Source organism: Mobula birostris, chromosome 1, assembly GCF_030028105.1.
Source record: "Mobula birostris isolate sMobBir1 chromosome 1, sMobBir1.hap1, whole genome shotgun sequence".
NCBI lineage: Eukaryota > Metazoa > Chordata > Chondrichthyes > Myliobatiformes > Myliobatidae > Mobula > Mobula birostris.
In genome coordinates this window covers 249,803,714-249,822,499 of record NC_092370.1, presented here as the reverse complement: position 1 = coordinate 249,822,499, position 18,786 = coordinate 249,803,714, and the positions used below count along the sequence as shown (strand labels likewise).

Here is an 18,786-nt window from a genome sequence, read left to right as displayed (position 1 = left end):
GATCACCAGAAGCTGTGGTGCCACTTTCCGTGCGGTTAATTAGCTGCCTCACAGTTACGTCTACCGCAGATTTCAACTCCCACACGGAAAATCCTCAAAGATGTCACTACGCTGTAGAACAAGTCCTCCCAATAAGCACACAGCCCAGAGAGTTCAAATGTCCTTGGGTTGCAAAATATGTCACTACTTCAGTTATAGAACCAGATTTTATTGCTAGAAGATCCCTCAACTGGAGATTAATTAGGCATATATCCATGGTGAATCTGTGACATAATTTAAGATAGAACCTCGTTCTCAGACAAGTTCCTTAAGGTTATCATAGCTGATAGGGACAGTCGTGGGATAAGCTCCCACTACCTATTAGATGCTCCTAATGGCATGCGTCTCGAATAGGCTCTGACAACCAAGTCCAGCTTCTGGCCTTCACGTGTGGTTCAGCTACTAAGCCCAACAGAACCGTTTCTACTGACAGGAGATGAGGCAACAATGTGTTACTACCACCTCAAAACCAGTCGCTTTAAGCAGATGGGGTTGCAAGAGAATGGGAACCAGACAGCCAGAACATAGTGGAGAGGCTGTGGAGGCAGATGTTAGCAAGATCTCAGACAAAGTTAGGAATCAAAAGGTTGTGCATGGTGTGACTAATGGCCAGAGCTCCATATATTTCAGTACAAGAGGTATCGTAGGAAAGGCGGATGATAGTGCTGAAGGTGAGATAGCTGGTTTACAAACAGAGGCGATGTGTAGTGAGGAAAGGCTGTTGATAGGAAAAAATTGTAGACAACAGGATGAGTTGTACTGTAAAACTGGACAAAATCAAAAAGGATGAATACAGGTGTGAAGGTGTGCAGTATATAGAATAAGGTAGATGAACTTGTAGCACAGTTGCAGATTGGCAGGTATGATGCCATAGGCATCACTGAATCATGGCTGAAAGAAGACTATAGCTGGGAGTTTAATGTCCAAGGATACACATTGTATCGAAAGGACAAGCAGGAAGGCAGAGGGGTCGGCGTTGCTCTGATGGTAAAAAATGAAGTCAAATTATTAGAAAGAGGTGTCAGAGGGTTGGAAGATGTTTAATCATTGTGGATAGAGTTAAGGAACTGCAAGGGTAAAAAGACCCTGACGGGAGTTGTATACAGACCCCCAAACAGAGGTAAGAATGTGGTCTACAAGTTACAACAGGAGACAGAAGATGCATGCCAAAAGGGTAATGTTACAATAGTCACAGGAGACTTCAGTATAGAACATAGAACATAGAATAGTACAGCACAGTACAGGTCCCTCAGCCCACAATGTTGTGCCGACCCTCAAACCCTGCCTCCCATATAACCCCCCAACTTAAATTCCTCCATATACCTGTCTAGTAGTCTCTGAAATTTCACTAGTGTTTCTGCCTCCACCACTGACTCAGGCAGTGTATTCCACACACCAACCACTCTCTGAGTAAAAATCCTTCCTCTAATATCCCCCTTGAACTTCCCACCCCTTACCTTAAAGCCATGTCCTCTTGTATTGAGCAGTGGTGCCCTGGGGAAGAGGCGCTGGCTATCCACTCTATCTATTCCTCTTATTATCTTGTACACCTCTATCATGTCTCCTCTCATCCTCCTTCTCTCCAAAGAGTAAAGCCCTAGCTCCCTTAATCTCTGATCATAATGCATACTCTCTAAACCAGGCAGCATCCTGGTAAATCTCCTTTGTACCCTTTCCAATGCTTTCACATCCTTCCTATAGTGAGGCGACCAGAAGTGGACACAGTACTCCAAGTGTGGCCTAACCAGAGTTTTATAGAGCTGCATCATTAAAATATGCCTGATTTCAGGAGGGTGAATTTCTAGGTTGCCTACGAGATGGCTTTTTAGAGCATCTTGTGGTTGAGCCCACTAGCAGATCAGCTATACAGCACTGGGTGTTGTGCAAGGTACCAGAACTGATAAGAGATTAAGGTAAAAGAATGCCTCGGGGAAAGTGATCATAATATGATTGAATTCCCCCCAAAATTTGAGAACTGAGGAGAAACTGAAGTCAGATGTATGGTATTACAGTGGAGTAAAGGGAATTACAGAGGCATGTGAAAGGAGCTAGCCAGAATTGATTGGAAAAGAACACTGGCAGGGATGATGGCAGAGCAGCAATAGCTGGAGTCTCTGGAGGCAATTCAGAAGGCACAGGGTAGATACGTCCTAAAGAGGAAGAAGTATTCAAAAGGAAAGATGACACAACCAAGGCTAACAAGAGAAGTCAAAAAAGCCAGCATAAAAGCCAAAGTGAGTCATATAATAGAGCAAAAATTAGTGGGAAATTAGAGGATTGGGAAGCTTTTAAAAATGAATAGAAGACAACTAAAAATGTCAATAGGAAAGTAAACATGGAGCACTAAAGTAAGCTAGCCAATAATACTAAAGAGGAACCAAAGATTTCTTCAGATACATAAAGTGTAAAAGATAGGCTAGAGTAGATATCGGACCACTGGAAAATGATGCTGGAAGACGCTAGCTGTAAGGTGGAAGTCCCACGTTTCAGGTGGCATGAAGTGTGTGAAGTTACCATAACTAGGGAGAGGGGTTTTGAGTGATCTGTAGGTAGATAGGTCACCAGGGCCAGATGGTGTATACCATAGAGTTCTGAAGGAGGTGGCTGAAGGGATCATGGAGGCATTAGTAATGATCTTATAAGAATCTCTAGATTCTGGAATGGTTCCGGAATACTGGAAAATTGCAAACGTCACTCCACTCTTCAAGAAGGGAGAGAGTTAGAAGAAAGGAAACTATTGGCCAGTTAGTCTGACCTTAGTGGTTGGGAAGATGTTGAAGTTGATTAATAAGGATGAGGTCTCAGAGTAATTGGAGGCACATGATAAAGTAGGTTGAAGTCCACAAGGGAAAATCTTATCTGACAAATCTGTTGAAATTTTTTGAAGAAATGACAAGCAGAATAGACAAAAGGAGAATCAGTTGATGTTGTGTACTTCAATATTCAGAAGGCTTTTAACAAGGTGCCACATATGAGGCTGTTTAACAAGCTACGAGCCCATGGTATTACAGGAAAGATTCTAGCATGGATAAAGTAGTGGCTGATTGCCAGGAGGCAGAGAGTGGGAATAAAAGGAGCCTTTTCTGGTTGGGTGCCAGTGATTAGTGGTGTTCCACAGGGATCTGTTTTGAGACCGATTCTTTTTACGTCATATGTCAATGATTTGGATGATGGAATTGATGGCTTTGTGGCAACGTTTTCAGTCAATATGAAGATAATTGGAGGGGCGGGTGGCTTTGAGGAAGTAGAGAGGCTACAGAAGGACTTAGACAGATTAGGAGAATGAGCAAAAAATGGCAGATGGTATACAATGTCGGGAAGTGTATGGTCATGCACTTTGGTACAAGAAATGAAGGGGTTGACTATTTTCTAAATGGAGAGAAAATACAAAAAACTGAGGCACAAAGTGACTTGGGACTTTGGGGTTAATTTACAGGCTGAGGCGCAAAGTGACGGGACTTTGGGGTTAATTTACAGGCTGAGTCTGCAATGAGGAAGGCAAATGTGATGTTGGAATTCTTTTCAAGAGGACTGCAATATAAAAGCAACAACGTAATCTTGGGACTTTATATAAGCACGGATGAGGTCTCACTTGGAGCATTGTGAGCAGTTTTGGACCCCTTATCCGAGAAAGGATGTGCTGAAACTGTAGAAGGTTCAAAGGAGGTTCATGAAAATGATTCCAGGATTGAATGACTTGTTGTATGAAGTGCATTCGATGGCTCTGGGCCTGTACTTACTGGAATTCAGAAGAGTGATGGGTGGCCTCATTGAAACCTATTGAATGGTGAAAGGCCTTGATAGAGTGAATGTGAAGAGGATGTTTCCGATGGTGGAGAGTCTAAGAGCAGAGGACCCAGCCTCAGAATAGAGAGGCATCCTTTTAGAATGCAGATAAAAGGATGAATCTGTGGATTCTTTGCCACAGACAGCTGTGGAGGCCAAGTTGTTGTGTATACTTATATTCTTGATTGGTCAGGGTATGAAGGGATACGGGGAGAAGGCAGGAGATTGGGGCTGAGAGGTAAATTGGATCAGCCCTGATGAAATAGCAGAGCAGAATCGATGGGCCAAATGGGTAATTCTGCTTCTATATCATATGGTCTTACAGGGCTTGTCAGCCGTGGTTGGCAGCTCATTTTGGACAGGGTTTCCCAACCTTTTTTTATGCCATTGAACCCCCACCATTACCTAAGGACCCCTGGTTGGGAACCCTTGGTCTAGGAGAGGGAAAACCTCTGATCTCACATCTGTGATGCCTTGCAGCTATACCCACTCCTGGGGAAGGCTTTGGGAGCAAACTCCGAGGGAGAAATTCAGAGCTGGAGCCTATATCACAGTTCGATGTTGAGTTAAAGGCCGACTGGCAGCTCCTGTGATGCAGCTGGTTCGGAACTGTATCAGTCTCTGCCATTGCTTTGGATTCATCAGATATGTGGAGAGGAGGAGCTTGCTACATGGGCAACAGCTTGCTCTCCATATTATACCTCCCTGGCATCTGACTCAACTTCACTAGATGGCTAAGGAGCAACATCCTTGGCTGACCCTGACCAACGAAGGGCTCAGCTCCCCATCAACTTAACTCTTCTCAAGAGGATCAATATTCATTGTTCAAACTTTCCAGTTCAAAGATATTGAAGCTAAAACTGTCAGATACTAAATATTTATGAGCATAATAGGTAGCTTTTCAGTTGGAAATATATGTTTGGATTTTATTATTGCAATAACAGGAATTCTTTTATTGTGCCCATGAAGTTGACGCCAACTTTGCCGCCTCTCCAGGTGCTCATAAAGATAGAAATTGAGAAGTTGTAAATTCAGCGATAACTTGTTCCACTCCATGGTGCTAATTTGCAGCCTTTGAAGATAAAATCAATTAAAAATCATTGACTTGATGAGAACTATTAAAAATCCATCCTTGCTCTAAATTGAATAAGATGAGAGTGAGTTTTAAATTGATTTCAATAAACACAGTTGAACAACCTCACTGGTCCTGAAAAAATAATTTTATGCTTGGAACCACGTTTCCTAAGACAAACTTTTTCCAACTTCCACATTCTCTAAAATAATTACTGAACAATATTTTATGTTATTTAAATTTGTTAATGATTTTATTTAGTTTTAATTTTATTTTATTGAGATACAGCATGGAGTAGGCCTTCTGGCCCTTTGAGCTGTGGCACCCAGCAGTCCCTCAATTTAACCCGAGCTTAATTACGAGATAATTTACAATGACCAATTAAACTATGAACTGGTAAGTCTTTGGTCTGTGAGAGAAAATCAGAGCACCCAGAGGAAACCCACACGGTAACAGGAAGAATGTACTAACTCCTTACAGGCAGCAGTGGGATTGAACCTAGTCACTGGTACGGTAAAGTGTTGTGCTAACCACTACACTACCATGCCACCCCTATGATATTTGACTTCTATCCTTAACCTGGCCTTCATTACCTTCTCTGTAAAATGTTTCAACAATTAGTGTAAGAAATAAGATTTTTTATCTCTCTGGTTTGCAGATTGGATGCTCATTGGATGACATCACTCTTGATGGAAGATAGAGATTTCCCATTTGATCTTTGGAAGGAAAGTTGCAATCCATGCCCCAGGAGCTTATTGGACCTTTGTGAGTTTGTTTCTTTCAGATCAATGGTAAATGCCATCACTTAGCCACTGATTTGAAAAACCTGGGTCAGAAATTTCAACTCTTTTGGCCTTCCTCCTTTCAAAGCTCTTGTCCCGAATGTACTGTACCTCAGAGCTATACAGTTACGTTATAGAGTCATAGAACATTACAGCTCAGAAACAGGCCCTTTGGCCCATCTAGTCAATGACAAGCTATTAATCTGCCTAGTCCCATCGACCTGCAACTGGACAATACCCCAATCATCCACATGCCTATCCAAACTTCTCTTAAATGTTGAAATGCACCACTTTTGCTGGCAGCTCATTCCACACTCTCAGCACCCTCTGAGTGAAGAAATTGTCCTTCATGTTCCCCTTAAATATTTCACTTTTTAACCTTAACCCATGACCTTTAGTTCTCATCTCACCTGAACTCAATGGAAAAATCCTGCTTGCATTTACCCTATTAATTTTCCTCATAATTTTGCATATCTCTCAAATCTCCTCTCAATCTCCTTTGCTCTAGGGAATAAGACCCTAAACTATTTCCCTATAATTTAGGTCTTCAATTCTCAGCAACATCCCTGTAAATTATTCTCTGCACTATTTCAATCATTGATAACTTTCTTACAGGTAGGTGACCAGAACCCCACACAATAGTCCAAATTTGGCCTCACCATTGTCTTAAATGACTTCAATGTAAGGGCTTATAAAATGAGGGTAGTAAAATTTAACCCAAGGCATTTTCTCCATTCTCATAACTATCTGCCACGTATCATCTCTGCAAAGCCTATTTTTGTTGTTGCAGCAGACTCACCCAATCCGTAATGTATTTATTAGTGTCTGAAAACTGGTAATGGTTAGATTCTGTTCAACGCCTGCCAGTTTTCCTGGGTCCGGTAGTATTAGTACCAAGGAAGCATTTCCTTTATATGGAACCAAGATCACGGAACTGGAGAGCTTTTCATCATAATTCATTGCATATCTTCCCTTGCACTTCATCATTTGAACTTTAACTGTTGTGGTATCATCCACATGAAAATCAGCTTCGTGAGTGTTCACAGGATCAAAAGGCTTCACCCATTTACCTGTAGGGAAATAGACACAGATATTAAAACACTGACCTCATCTCAAAACTTAAGGACCTTTCGTCACAAGTTGTTTTCAAATCCCACCAACTCCCCCCATGCCCTGACACGTCTTTCACCTCCTCCTGCCCCACACTCCAGGAAAATCAACAAATGCAGTTTTGTTTTTTGCTGCACATCACTGCCACCAGCCTACCTGTCATTGAGGACGTATATACAGAAAAGTGCTGGAAAAGAGCCAGTAACATCATGAAGGATCCCACCCACCCTGCTCGTGGACTGCTTGTCCCAGTCCCATTAAGGAGGAGGCTACATAGCATCCACACCAGGACCACCCGACTCAAAAACAGTTACTTTCTCCAAGCTGTAATGCTGATCAACCCCTCTACACACTAACCCACCCCCCCTCCACACCCCCAGCTACCACCACTTTATCAATTCCTGTCAGAATCACCACACGTACTGACACTCCTGTGCTGAGCATCGCTTCATGGTCACACACCAGTTTATCGTCCAAGAGGACCACAATCTTGTAGGGTTTGGAGGCTTGTGTGTCCCAATGACTCAGAGAGCTCTGTTGCTGGGGTCAGGGCTCCTGGTAGGGTCAGCCATGCCAAACAGGTCAAAGAGTAGTGGTGGCACATACTGAATGCATAGTACTGCAGCAGTCATGTCATAGTCATCGTGGCAATGTAGAACACAGAACTGGAGACTCAAGGGACTGCAGATACTGGGCCCGAAGCAACATCAAGGAACCCAGTGGTTCAGGCAGCATCTGTGGACGGAAATAGACACTCGACATTTTGGGTTGAGACTCTTCCGAAAGAAGATGGCGTGAGCCACATCCTGGCCCATTGCGCTGCAGGAATATAGGGCAGGAATGAAGATCCACCATCCCTGTCTGTATAGGATTCTTCATTGCTGTTTCTATAACAATTTTGTTTACCAGTCAGGGCTGTTAGCCCTCACATAAGAGCAGGAGTGTGATTCTGAAGCTTTATAAGGCACCGGTGAGGCCTCACCTTGAGTACTATGAGCAGTTTCAGACTCCTCATCTAAGAAAAGATGTGCTGGTATTGGAGAGGTTTCAGAGGAAGTTCACAAAGATTATTCAGGAAATGAAAGGGTTATCATATAAGGAACATTTGATGGCTCTGGGTCTATACTCGCTGGAATTCAGAAGGATGAGGGGGGATCTCATTGAAACCTTTCAAATGTTGAAAGCCCTAGACAGAGTAGATGTGGAAAGGATGTTTCTCATGCTGAGAAAGCCTAGGTCAAGAGGGCACAGCCTCACGATAAAGGGGTGTCCATTTAAAACAGAGATGTGAAGAAACTTCTTTAGTAGAGCATGGTGAATTTGTGGAATTTGTTACTATAAGCATCTGTGGAGGCCAGGTCACTGGGTGTATTTAAGGCGGGGATTGATAGGTTCGTGATTGGCCATGGCTTCAAAGGTTACAGGGAGAAGGCTGGGGAGTGGGCTGAGGAGGGAAAATAAAAGGATCAGCCATGTTTGAATGGCAGAGCAGACGCGATGGGCCAAGTGGCCTAATTCTGCTCATACGTCTTATGGTCGTATTCTCAAAATGGGTCATGAAGAAATTCCTTTCACTTTCACATCTTTTTATTTCAGATATGGTCCTACCACTGCTAGAGCCTGTAATCTACAGTTTGGCGATCGGGCGATTGGGCCGATCGGGTGATCTGGCACTTCGCTGTCTCTGAGACGGTTCCACAAGGCTGCAACCAAAGGACGCAGGCTGGAGATGTGGTGCGAGTCCATGATCAACTCTATCTCTCGCCAGTCTCACTGATTAAATCATCGAGGAAGATTGAAATCATGGTGGCGAGTGAGTGTTCAGCACCATCTATCAGCCTCTCACTCGCTGCCGCTGCAGAAGGTGCCTCAGTGTGATGGTCTCTCGATTGCTGCTCCCGAGGGAAGGTCCTTGCATTTGAGTGATCTCTCTCCTGCTCAAAGATGTCGGTGCGTTGGGCCGGAGCAAAATTTAATTGATGCAGATTGTACATTGGACTCTAATCCGGGTTTTATGATGTGTTCCATTTCTAGATCTAGTTCTCATCACTTTTTTTCCCCACTACTACTTTTGGGCCGCTTGTCGATAGTGAACACTGAGCTGAAACTGTACTGAAATATGCCTTTTGTGTTTTATATTCTGTGTCTCTGATCTGTTTTTTGGTTCCCATTTGCACATGAGCAGTGATCCGTTCAATGTTTGATGTTTTTCTTTGAATGGGTTGGTTCAATGATTTTCTTTGTTTCATGACTGACTGTGAAAATGAATTTCAGAGTTAAATACTGCATGCATACTTTGATAATAAATGCACTTTGAACTTTTGAACTTGTTGAAAGATCAGTCCAGAATGATATTAGTCATATCTTTCCAACCAAGCCAAAGTCAAGTTAATTCCAACTCCTATTCCTTGGTCAATTGACCTGAAGGTCATGGCTGAAGGTTGTTCTTAGTTACAGATTTTTTTTGATGTGGAGAAGGGTTCTGCCTCAAGTCATCCTTTAGGCAGTAAGATTCAAACCTCCACCACTTGTTCAGGTTGATAATTTTATCGCAATTTTCCAATAATTAACTTTATCCTTATGCCCCTATATACTAACCTCTGCTAAGAGAAATGGATCCTTTCTGTTTATCCTGTTTCACCAGAAAACTGCTCTTATTAATGTGTTACTGCAAGCTGCTGACAGTCTCACATACCAGACATCAGCTGCTTTCTGCTTCGACTACAAAAGCTGTCATGTCTGAGTTAAGAAGCGAGTAGGGACAGACACCAGCCAGCCTGTGTTCTGAGTCAGTGAGGACTCAGCTACCGGTCCTGCTGCCCTACAGCCCAACCCTGTGCCTAGTTCTGAGCTACCAGTGCTGTCCGCATGGATTTTGCATGTTTGTCCTGTTACTGAGTTGTCATTTTTCTCCCTCAGGCCAATTAGCTGGTGCAAATTAGCCCCCAGTGAAAGTATGTGGGGAGAGCGGAATCTCCACAGTTAAAGGGTATCTGATGGGGGACTTGTCTTTGAAAGTAAGTAGGCAGGTGATACTTATAAAATTGCTTTGAGAACAGACAGAGCTTTGACAGGCAGAGTGGCCTCCTCTAGATGCAAGGCCTGAAAGAAAGCATTATAGTGTCCATATTTGCTGCCCAACATGTCACCTGGACATACCTGACAGGACAATGCAGCCACCTCAGAGGGCCCAGAGACTACATGAATCAGCTTGAACGTGCTATCCAGGCAGCCAAAGTTCAAAGTAAATTTATTATCAAAGTACGTATATGTCGTCTTATACAACACTGACATTGTTTTTCTTGTGGGCATTCACCGTAGATAGAAGAAACACAACAGAACAAAGCAAGTGCAAAAAAACAATAATAATAATAATAACAAATAAATAAGTAATAAATTTCAAGAACATGAGATGAAGAGTCCTTGAAAGGGTAGTCTATAGCTTGTGGGAAAATTTTAATGATGGGGTGAGTGAAATTGAGTGAAGTTATCCCCTTTTGGTTCAAGAGAAGTAATAACTGTTCCTGAACCTGACAGTTTAAGTCCTGAGGCTCCTGTACCTTCTTCTTGATGGCAGTACTGAGAAGAGAGCGAGGCCTGGATGGTGGGGGTTTTTGGTGATGGATGCTGCTTTCCTGTGACTGTGCTCTGTTTAGATGTGTTTAGTGGTATGGGGGGCTTTATCTGTGATGGACTGGGTCATGTCTGCTATTTTTTGTAGGATTTTCTGTACATTGGTGTTTCCATACCTGGCCATGATGCAACCAGTCAATATACTCTCCACCACTATCAAAGTTTTCGATGTCATGGCAGATCTCCACAAGCTTCTAAGGAAGAGGAGGTGCTGTTGTATTTTCCTTCATAATCACACTGACATGCCAGACCCAGGATAGATAACAATGAGGAATTTAAAGATGATGACCCTGTCCACCTTTGGTCCTCCAATGAGGACTGGATCATGGACCTCCGGTTTCCTCCTCCTGAAGTCAATAATCATCTCCTTGGTCTTACTGACATTGAGTAAGAGGTTGTTGTTATAGCACTAGTCAGCCAGGTTTTCAATTTTCCTCCTATAAGCTGATTCATGACCACTTTTGATTGGGCCCACAATAGTGGTGTCATCAGTAAACTTGAACATGACGTTAGAGTTGTGCTTAGCCACACCAGTGACAGAATATTGAACTGGAATCACAGGGAGATGTCATGAAATTTGTTGTTTTGTGACAGCAGTACATTGCAATATATAATAAAAACTATAAATTAAAATAAGAAATTTATTTTAAGAATAAATTAAATAAGTAGTGCAAAAAGGGAGCAAAAAGAAAGAGGATATTGAGGTAACACATACAAAAATTGCTGGTGAACGCAGCAGGTCAGGCAGCATCTCTAGGAAGAGGTACAGTCGACGTTTCGGGCCGAGACCCTTCGTTAGGACTAACTGATTTAGTCCTGATGAAGGGTCTTGGCCCGAAACATCGACTGTACCTCTTCCTATAGATGCTGCCTGGCCTGCTGCGTTCACCAGCAATTTTTGTATGTGTTGCTTGAAATTCCAGCATCTGCAGATTTCCTTGTGTTTGAGGATATTGAGGTTGTGTACATTGGGTTCAATGTCCAATTAGAAATCTGATGGTTGTGGGAAGGGGCTGTTCCTGAAATGTTGAGAGTGTGTCTTCAGGCTCCTCAGGTAGATGAAGGATGTAAGTTATAAAGTCAATTCAATTCAGTTCAATGCCTGTACCTCCTCTTTGTTGGTAGGAATTAGAAAAGGCCAAGTTCTAGATAATGGGGGTCCTTAATGAGGGAGGCTACCTTTTTGAGCAAGGGAAATTTATCAGACGGATGATGGCAGGTTTCCCAAGAACATTCTCAATGCTGAACTGACTACTGGATCACAATTTGCTGAAAACCCATATCTCAATTAAAAGGATAACTGGAATCCAGATATGACACCAACATATTGAATGGGGAGATCGCTGTTGAAAATTAGAACCTGGAGCTTGGCTATTCGAGACTAGGTAACCTATTGATGCCACAAGATGGTGGTGCGCCTCTCCGGCTCCAAACAACAGTGAAAATCCTTGTCCGGTTCATTTTTTCTATGATTGCAAAACTCTGCTGACTTCTGCTGCACACCACATGCATTTGGAATTATATTTTATTAACTTATTTATGGTAATATTTTTTGTTTTATGTGCTGTGTGTGAAATATGTATTGTGGGTGCACCATGGTCCAGAGGAACATTGTTTCATTTGGTTGTACCGTATACATGTATAGCCAGCTAGCAATCAACCTGAAATTGAACTTAAAGAGAGGCAAGGAAAAGTGGAAAGCTCAGCTGATAGAGAAGATGGCCGAGATACCACAGAGGACTGTATGTTCGCACCTTCTCAGTCCAGTGCTTTAAGCTGCAGGGGTTGCTGTCTCAGTATGCAACCTCAGAGCGGCACCTGAAGATCTCCAGCATGCAGTTCACCACCAAGGCTCAAACCTCCATTCTTTGGGGCTGGAAAGATGTCAAGCACAGAATTATAAAAGACTTAAAAACAAGGATCTAATTCCTTTGTCATGAAGGTCAACAATTAGGATTTTCCTCTGTTCTGAGGCTATGCCCTCTGGTCTGAACTCCCTCAGTATAGGAAACATCCTCTCCACATCTACTATATCTCGGCCTTTCAAGATGCAATAGGTTTCATTGATATCCCTCCTCATTCTTCTAAACTCCAGTGAGTACAGGCCCAGAGCCATTAAACACTCCTGGCAGGTTAACCCTTTCATTCCTGGAATCATCCTCTGAACTCCCCCTCCCCCACCCCCGACCAAGGGTGGCAAATCTTTTCTTAGATAAAGAACCCAAAATTGCTCACAATACCCCTAATGTGGTCACTAAATGCCTTGTAAAGCCTCAGCATTACATCCTTAATATTATACTCCAATTACTTTCAAATCACACCCCCATGTCCTAGTGCCACCTGTCTATAGCTCTCTAAGCTTTTCCTATTCATGTACTTACCAAGATGCTATACTGTGTTTGCCTCAATTACCACTTCTGACCAAATATACACCACACTGCGTGAAGAAGCTCCTCTGATCTCCCTTTTAAGTCTCCTTACTTTTGATTTTAAATCTCTGCAGTCTAGTTTGTCGCAGCTCCTCCATGGGAATAAGACCATGTGCTTTCTCTCTGTCTATGTCCATCATGATCGCATACACCTTTATCAGATCGAACCTCAGTCTGCTACTTTCCGTCAAATGAGAGAACGTTTCTCCGGACCATGGTGTAAATCACAGTAGTACACATAACACACATATAACACACACTAACTTAGGAAAGTAGGGATAAAATTTACAGTTGAATTATGCATAAATACACAAAGTAAAGTGCATATATTACAGAATAGATTAACTGGTGACATGTTGAATGCGATGCAGCAGTCCAGAAGCCTAATGGCCTGGGGGGAGAAGCTGTTTCTCATCCTGACCGTTCTTGTTTTTATGCATTGGAGTCTCCTGCCGGATGGTAGAAAGTCAAAGAGGATGCTGGATGGATGGGTGGGATCCTTTAAAATAATAAGGGCCCTACATATACAATGTTCCTGATAAATATGCCCGATGGACAGTAGGGAGATGCCTATGATCTTCTCAGCTGTTCTCACTGTCCTTTGTGGGGACTTCCAGTCTGATGCTCAGCTGTTCCCATTACAGATGGAGATGCAATTTGTCAGGACGCTCTCAATGGTGCTCCTATAAATTTCATTTAAGATGGTGGAGGTTTGGGGAGCCTCGCTTGCCTCAGTCTCCTTAGGAAGTGGAGGTGCTGCTGTGCCTCCTCGTTCAGGGAAGTGATATTGAGGGATCTGTGATGTAAACTCCCGGGAACTTGGTGCACTTCCAAGTGAGGGCTCACCAATGCCTTATAAGACAGTGCCATAACTTCTCAGCTCCTGAGCTTAATGCCCCAACTGAAGGCCAGTGTGTCAAAAGGCTTCCACACAACCCTGTCTACCTGAGAAATCACTTTCAGTGAAGTATACAGCTGCACTGTGCCATAACGCTCCCGAGGGCCCCACCATTCATTGTATATGTTCTATGCTGATTTGATGCCAGAATACACAATACCTCACATTTATCTGGATTGAAAGCCATTTACCAACACTGAGTTATCAGTTCTTATAGAGATATAGAAGAGTCATAGAACACTACAGCACAGAAAAAGACCTTTCAGCCCATCTCACCCCTGCCGAACTATCAATCTGCCTAGTCCCATCAACATTCACCTGGACCACAGCCCTCCATACATCTCCCATCCATGTACATACACAAATTTCTCTAAAATATTGAAATTGAACCTGTATCCACCGCTTACGCTGGCATCCCATTCCACACTCTTAACATCCTCAGTTTCCCCTTAAACATTTCACCCTTCACCCTTAAACCATGACCTCTAGTTCTAGTCTTACCCAACCTCAGTGGAAAAACCCTATCTATACCCCTCATAATTTTATATACAGTATATCAAATCTCCTCTCAGTCTTCTACGCTCTGGGGAATAAAGTCTGAACCTATTCAACCTTTCCTTATAACTTGGATCTTCAAGTTGTGGAGCTGAGGACCTGAATTTCTGGAAGTGACTCCCAAAATAAATAACTGTAAAGTCAACAAATAGGAGACAACTGAGAGAAATAGAACAATAAGTGATATAAGAAAGACATTCAGCTGTGGGGGGTCTGCTCAGATCCAACTAAAATTTCTGAGAAGAAATGCCTGCAATCAGGGAGATGCCATATGTCCTTCACCACCAGGATGACACATCATCTTCGAAGCTACAGTCCGGTAGCTACCCAGCTCCTCAACAAAACTCACTCAGCTGTGATACCCTGAGTGTCCCCAGACAACATCTGTTAAATGGTCTTTCTCACTCTGCTTGTTCTGTTGAGAATTATTAAGTTAGAATCACAATCGGAATCAGGTTTAATAGCACTGACAGATATTGTGAAGTTTCTTGCCTTTGCAGCAGCAATACAATGCAATAAATGATATTAGAGAAAAAACTATGAATTGCAATATGTATATATCTATTAAGTAGTTAAATTAAATAAAGAGTGAAAAAATAGAAGTAAAAAAAGTAATGAGGTACTGTTCATGGCAGAAGGGAAAAAGCTACTCCTGAATCATTGAGTGTGTGTCTTTAGGCTCCTGTATATCTTCCCTGATGGTAGCAATGAGAAGAGGGCATGTCCCAGGTGATGAGGGTCCTTAACGATGGATGTTCATATGTTCATTTTTATTTAAGTTTGATTATTGATGTTAGTGCATGTGACTATTTGATTAATTGTTGATTGTTCTTGGCTGTTTACACTATTGTCTTGTAAATTACCCCATCAGCCAACTTTTATATACATAAATAAAATTATAATTTATAGTTTTGTATGCATTGCACTGTACTACTGCCACAAAACAACAAGTTTCAGCACATATGCCAGTGAAATTAAAATGGTGGACTGCGAGGGCCTGGGACAGTGCTGTATGTTTCTATTGCAACCCACCTCTGAAAGAGACAAACACCTCATCTTTGAACTTTTGAAATGTTGCAGTATGCCTAAGACAAGTTTAAAAGAGATGTGTGCGACATGTTCTTCACACAAAGAGGGAATGGGTTTTCGGAGGTTGCAGTGGGAGCAGATGTGATTAAAAGGCTTTGAGATACCGTCGGTACATGAATGTATAGGGTATGGATCATAGGCAGGCTAAATAGATTTAAATTTAGCATTGACGATTGGCAGAGACGTTGCAGACATTGTGGGCCAAAGGGCTTGTTCTTGTGCTGTACTGTTCTATGATCTTGTCACAACCGCGGACAGTGCCACTGAGTAAGGGTGCTCTCGCCGGTGGGCAGCTGAAAGAAGATGGCAATCTCGCACATGAGAATGCATACATTCCAGCTAATTAGGGTTTCTTTATAATTGTATTTCGCTCTCTTCCTTTTGTTTCAGTCTTGTCAAGTATTGATTGAAGTTCAGCACAGCAACACTCCCTGTTTACCTTAATCCACATTCCAGGAAAGAATATTAGTGATTTCGATAGACATTGTTAAAGGAGCAGTATTAATTTGGTTCTAAGTTACTGTTTTCGAGCCGGAGTGATGGCGTTAGTTTTTAATTACTTTGAGAGTTTTTAGTTAGCAGCCCTGTTGGCCTAGTGTTTATTATTCTCCCCTGTTCTGTGCAGATCTTATTAAAACTCCATACATGTCTGTGTGTCTCTCTCTCTCTCTCTCTCTCTCTCTCTCTGTGTCTGGGCCATCACTAAACTCTTGTGTGTTCCATCTTCTTTGTTCTAAGACCCTATCCAGTCCTAATCATATTGATCATCCCCTCATTCCACAGTGAGCTTGCTGAAAATTCTATTCCTGGCAGTCATTAACTCATCCCTGTTCATTGATTAACTCTGTGTTACTGTACTGAAGTTCATCAGATAACTTTTAACTAAAAGTTAATCCTTTTGCTTGGTCACCAGCCTTCAAAATTTTTAATACAAATTTCCCTTTCGTTTCAAAGTCCATAAATGCAAAGTCACAAACAAATCCCTCCAAAGGCCTAAAATTTAAAAAAGTATTTCCCTGATGTGGAAATGATACTTTACTTTTCTCAAAAACCTTCATAGTTTTTATCTATATCTATCCATCTATGTACGTACGTATCTATCTGTCTGTCTATCCATCTACATATGGACGTATGTATCAATCTGTCTATGTATCTATCAATTAATTAATTAATTAATAGGCACTTTCAGCTCTTCGAGCCACATCGCAGTTACCCACTGTTTTTACAATAGTCTAATCACAGAACAATTTTCAATGGCCATTTAACCTACTAATCTGTACGTCTTTGGACTGTGGGAGGAAATGGGAGTACCTTAAAGAAACCCACACACACGGGGAGAAGTGTATAGACTTGTTCACAAAGGACGCTGGAATAGAACTCCGATGCCTGAGTTGTGATAGCGTAACGCTAATCGTTATGCATGACTGGTAACGTTACAGAGAGTGGATGTGGAGAGTATGTCTTCTCAATTTTGTTCAGTGCGAATTATTTACAGAAAGTTTCCTACCTTTGAACATGACATAATTGAGAAGAATCATCAGTGTGCCCTGGTCAAGGGTTTTGATTAACTCTAGAATTTTGCCATTCGTTTGTTTTTTCACGTAGGCATTGATCTTCTTTTTTGCTTTGTCAATCGCTCTGAAATCAACACTCATGACTGCTGCATTGTAAAATTGTGCTGTGTCATCATGGAATTTCTTTTGGAGCGTTAGACCCTTCTGGATGTGAAGAGAGTTTCCCATCAACAGCTGCAGCTCGTTATTTTCCCCCGTCAGCTCTTGCAGGAGATACTGGAAGGTCTCGTGCACTTCGGCAGCATCGTTTTGCGTCATATTACTGTACCCAAGGACCTGTAGAAGCTGATCTCGGGTGTTCTGCCTTGCACCAAGTGACAGCATGCTCAGGGCGGCAGAGATGCTGATTGGTGAGAAGAAAATGTTCTTGGAGCCCGACTTCGGCTGTGCGGCAATCTGTCTGTAGAGACGCAAGGCGAAGTTGATGTTCGCAGCCGAAAGTCTGAGCACAGACGACTGCCTGATCGGATTGTTCCTACTTTTTGAAGCGGTGAGAGCTTTCGTATTTACAGCCTTTAGTGTTGAAATTTTTCCACTGGCACTGGTGATTCCGCAGAACAAGGAGGCAACTAGTAACAAATAGACAGGAAACAATTTCCCCATCTTTAACCTGTAAAACAAAGATCAATTACATATTGCAAAGCTCAAGTCTGTTCAAAGTTTCCATCATGACTGATTTATTATCCTTCTTGTCCCCTTTCTCCTCCCTCCTCCCCATAACCTTTGACGCCCTGACTAATGAAGAATCTATCAACTTCTGCTTTAAGTATATCCAATGACTAGGCCTCCATAGCCATGAGTGCTAATGAATTCCACAGATTCACCACCCTCCGGTTAAAGAAATTCCTTCTCATCCCTGTTCTCAAGCAATATCCCTCTATTCTCAAGCTCTACCCTCTGGTTCGAGAACCCCTCAGCCCTCACCCTCACCCTCCTCCGTGGTAAATAGTCTCTCCACACCCACTCTGATTAAGCCTTTCAATACTTGATAGGTTTCAATGAGACCCCCCTCTCATTCTTCTAAATTCCAGCGAGTACAGATCCAGAGCCATCAAACACTCTTCACGTGTTAACCCTTTAATTCCTGGAATCATTCTCGTGAAGCTCGACAAACTCCGTTCTAATGCTAGATAAGGGCCCCAAGACTGCGCACGACAACTTTGTCAATGATATTTTGCTCCATCCAGTAAAACAAAGCAGTTCTAACAAGATCTGATATATTGCCAACTTATCTCTAAAACAAACCCATTTAGGAAGGAACTTCTTACTTGGTCCAATTGCAGTTTTGAGGTTCTTCTATCTAAAGTAAATTTGGGCTGTTCCTAATTTTCTTTTCCCTTCTATATGGTTTTGGTGCATAACACCAATTTATACAGTGGCAAATGCAAACAGACCAGTTATGTATTAATCAGAAAGCGACCTTCAGTCTGATAGTAAACATTGCTTACAATGTTATTTGCATTGCAAGAGCGTTTCCAGTGACCCGAATAAACTTCGACATATGACAAGCGGAATTTGGGATAATCATGTTGACTATTTTTTCCATCAACAGTGAACATTGAGTCATAGAGTCATGGAACACTAGAACACAGAAACAGGCCCTTCAGCCCATCTAGTCCATGCCAATCAATTTAAACTGCACCCTCCCATTCATATGCCTACCCAAATTTCTCCTACATGTTGAAATTGAACTTGCATCCATCACTTCTCCTGGCAGCTCGTTCCACACTCTCACCCTGTCTGAATGAAGTTCCCCTTAATTATTTCACCTTTCACCCTTAATCCATGACTTCTAGTTCCAGACCCACCCATCCTCAGT

The 18,786-nt window shown here is 42.4% G+C and overlaps 1 protein-coding gene across 1 annotated transcript in view; it reads right to left on the bottom strand.

Annotated features, from left to right (window-relative positions):
- LOC140206221 (alpha-1-antitrypsin-like) overlaps window positions 1-18,331 on the bottom strand; it is a 45,073-nt gene extending 26,742 nt beyond the window's left edge. Inside the window, exons 1-3 of the mRNA XM_072274546.1 lie at window positions 18,236-18,331; window positions 16,901-17,577; window positions 6,479-6,749 (exon numbers count right to left, since the gene is read on the bottom strand). Of these exons, the coding sequence (XP_072130647.1) occupies window positions 6,479-6,749; window positions 16,901-17,570 (941 nt within the window). The 5' untranslated portion in view covers window positions 17,571-17,577; window positions 18,236-18,331. The remainder of the gene's footprint in view (window positions 1-6,478; window positions 6,750-16,900; window positions 17,578-18,235) is intronic.
- Window positions 18,332-18,786: the final 455 nt, after the last annotated feature.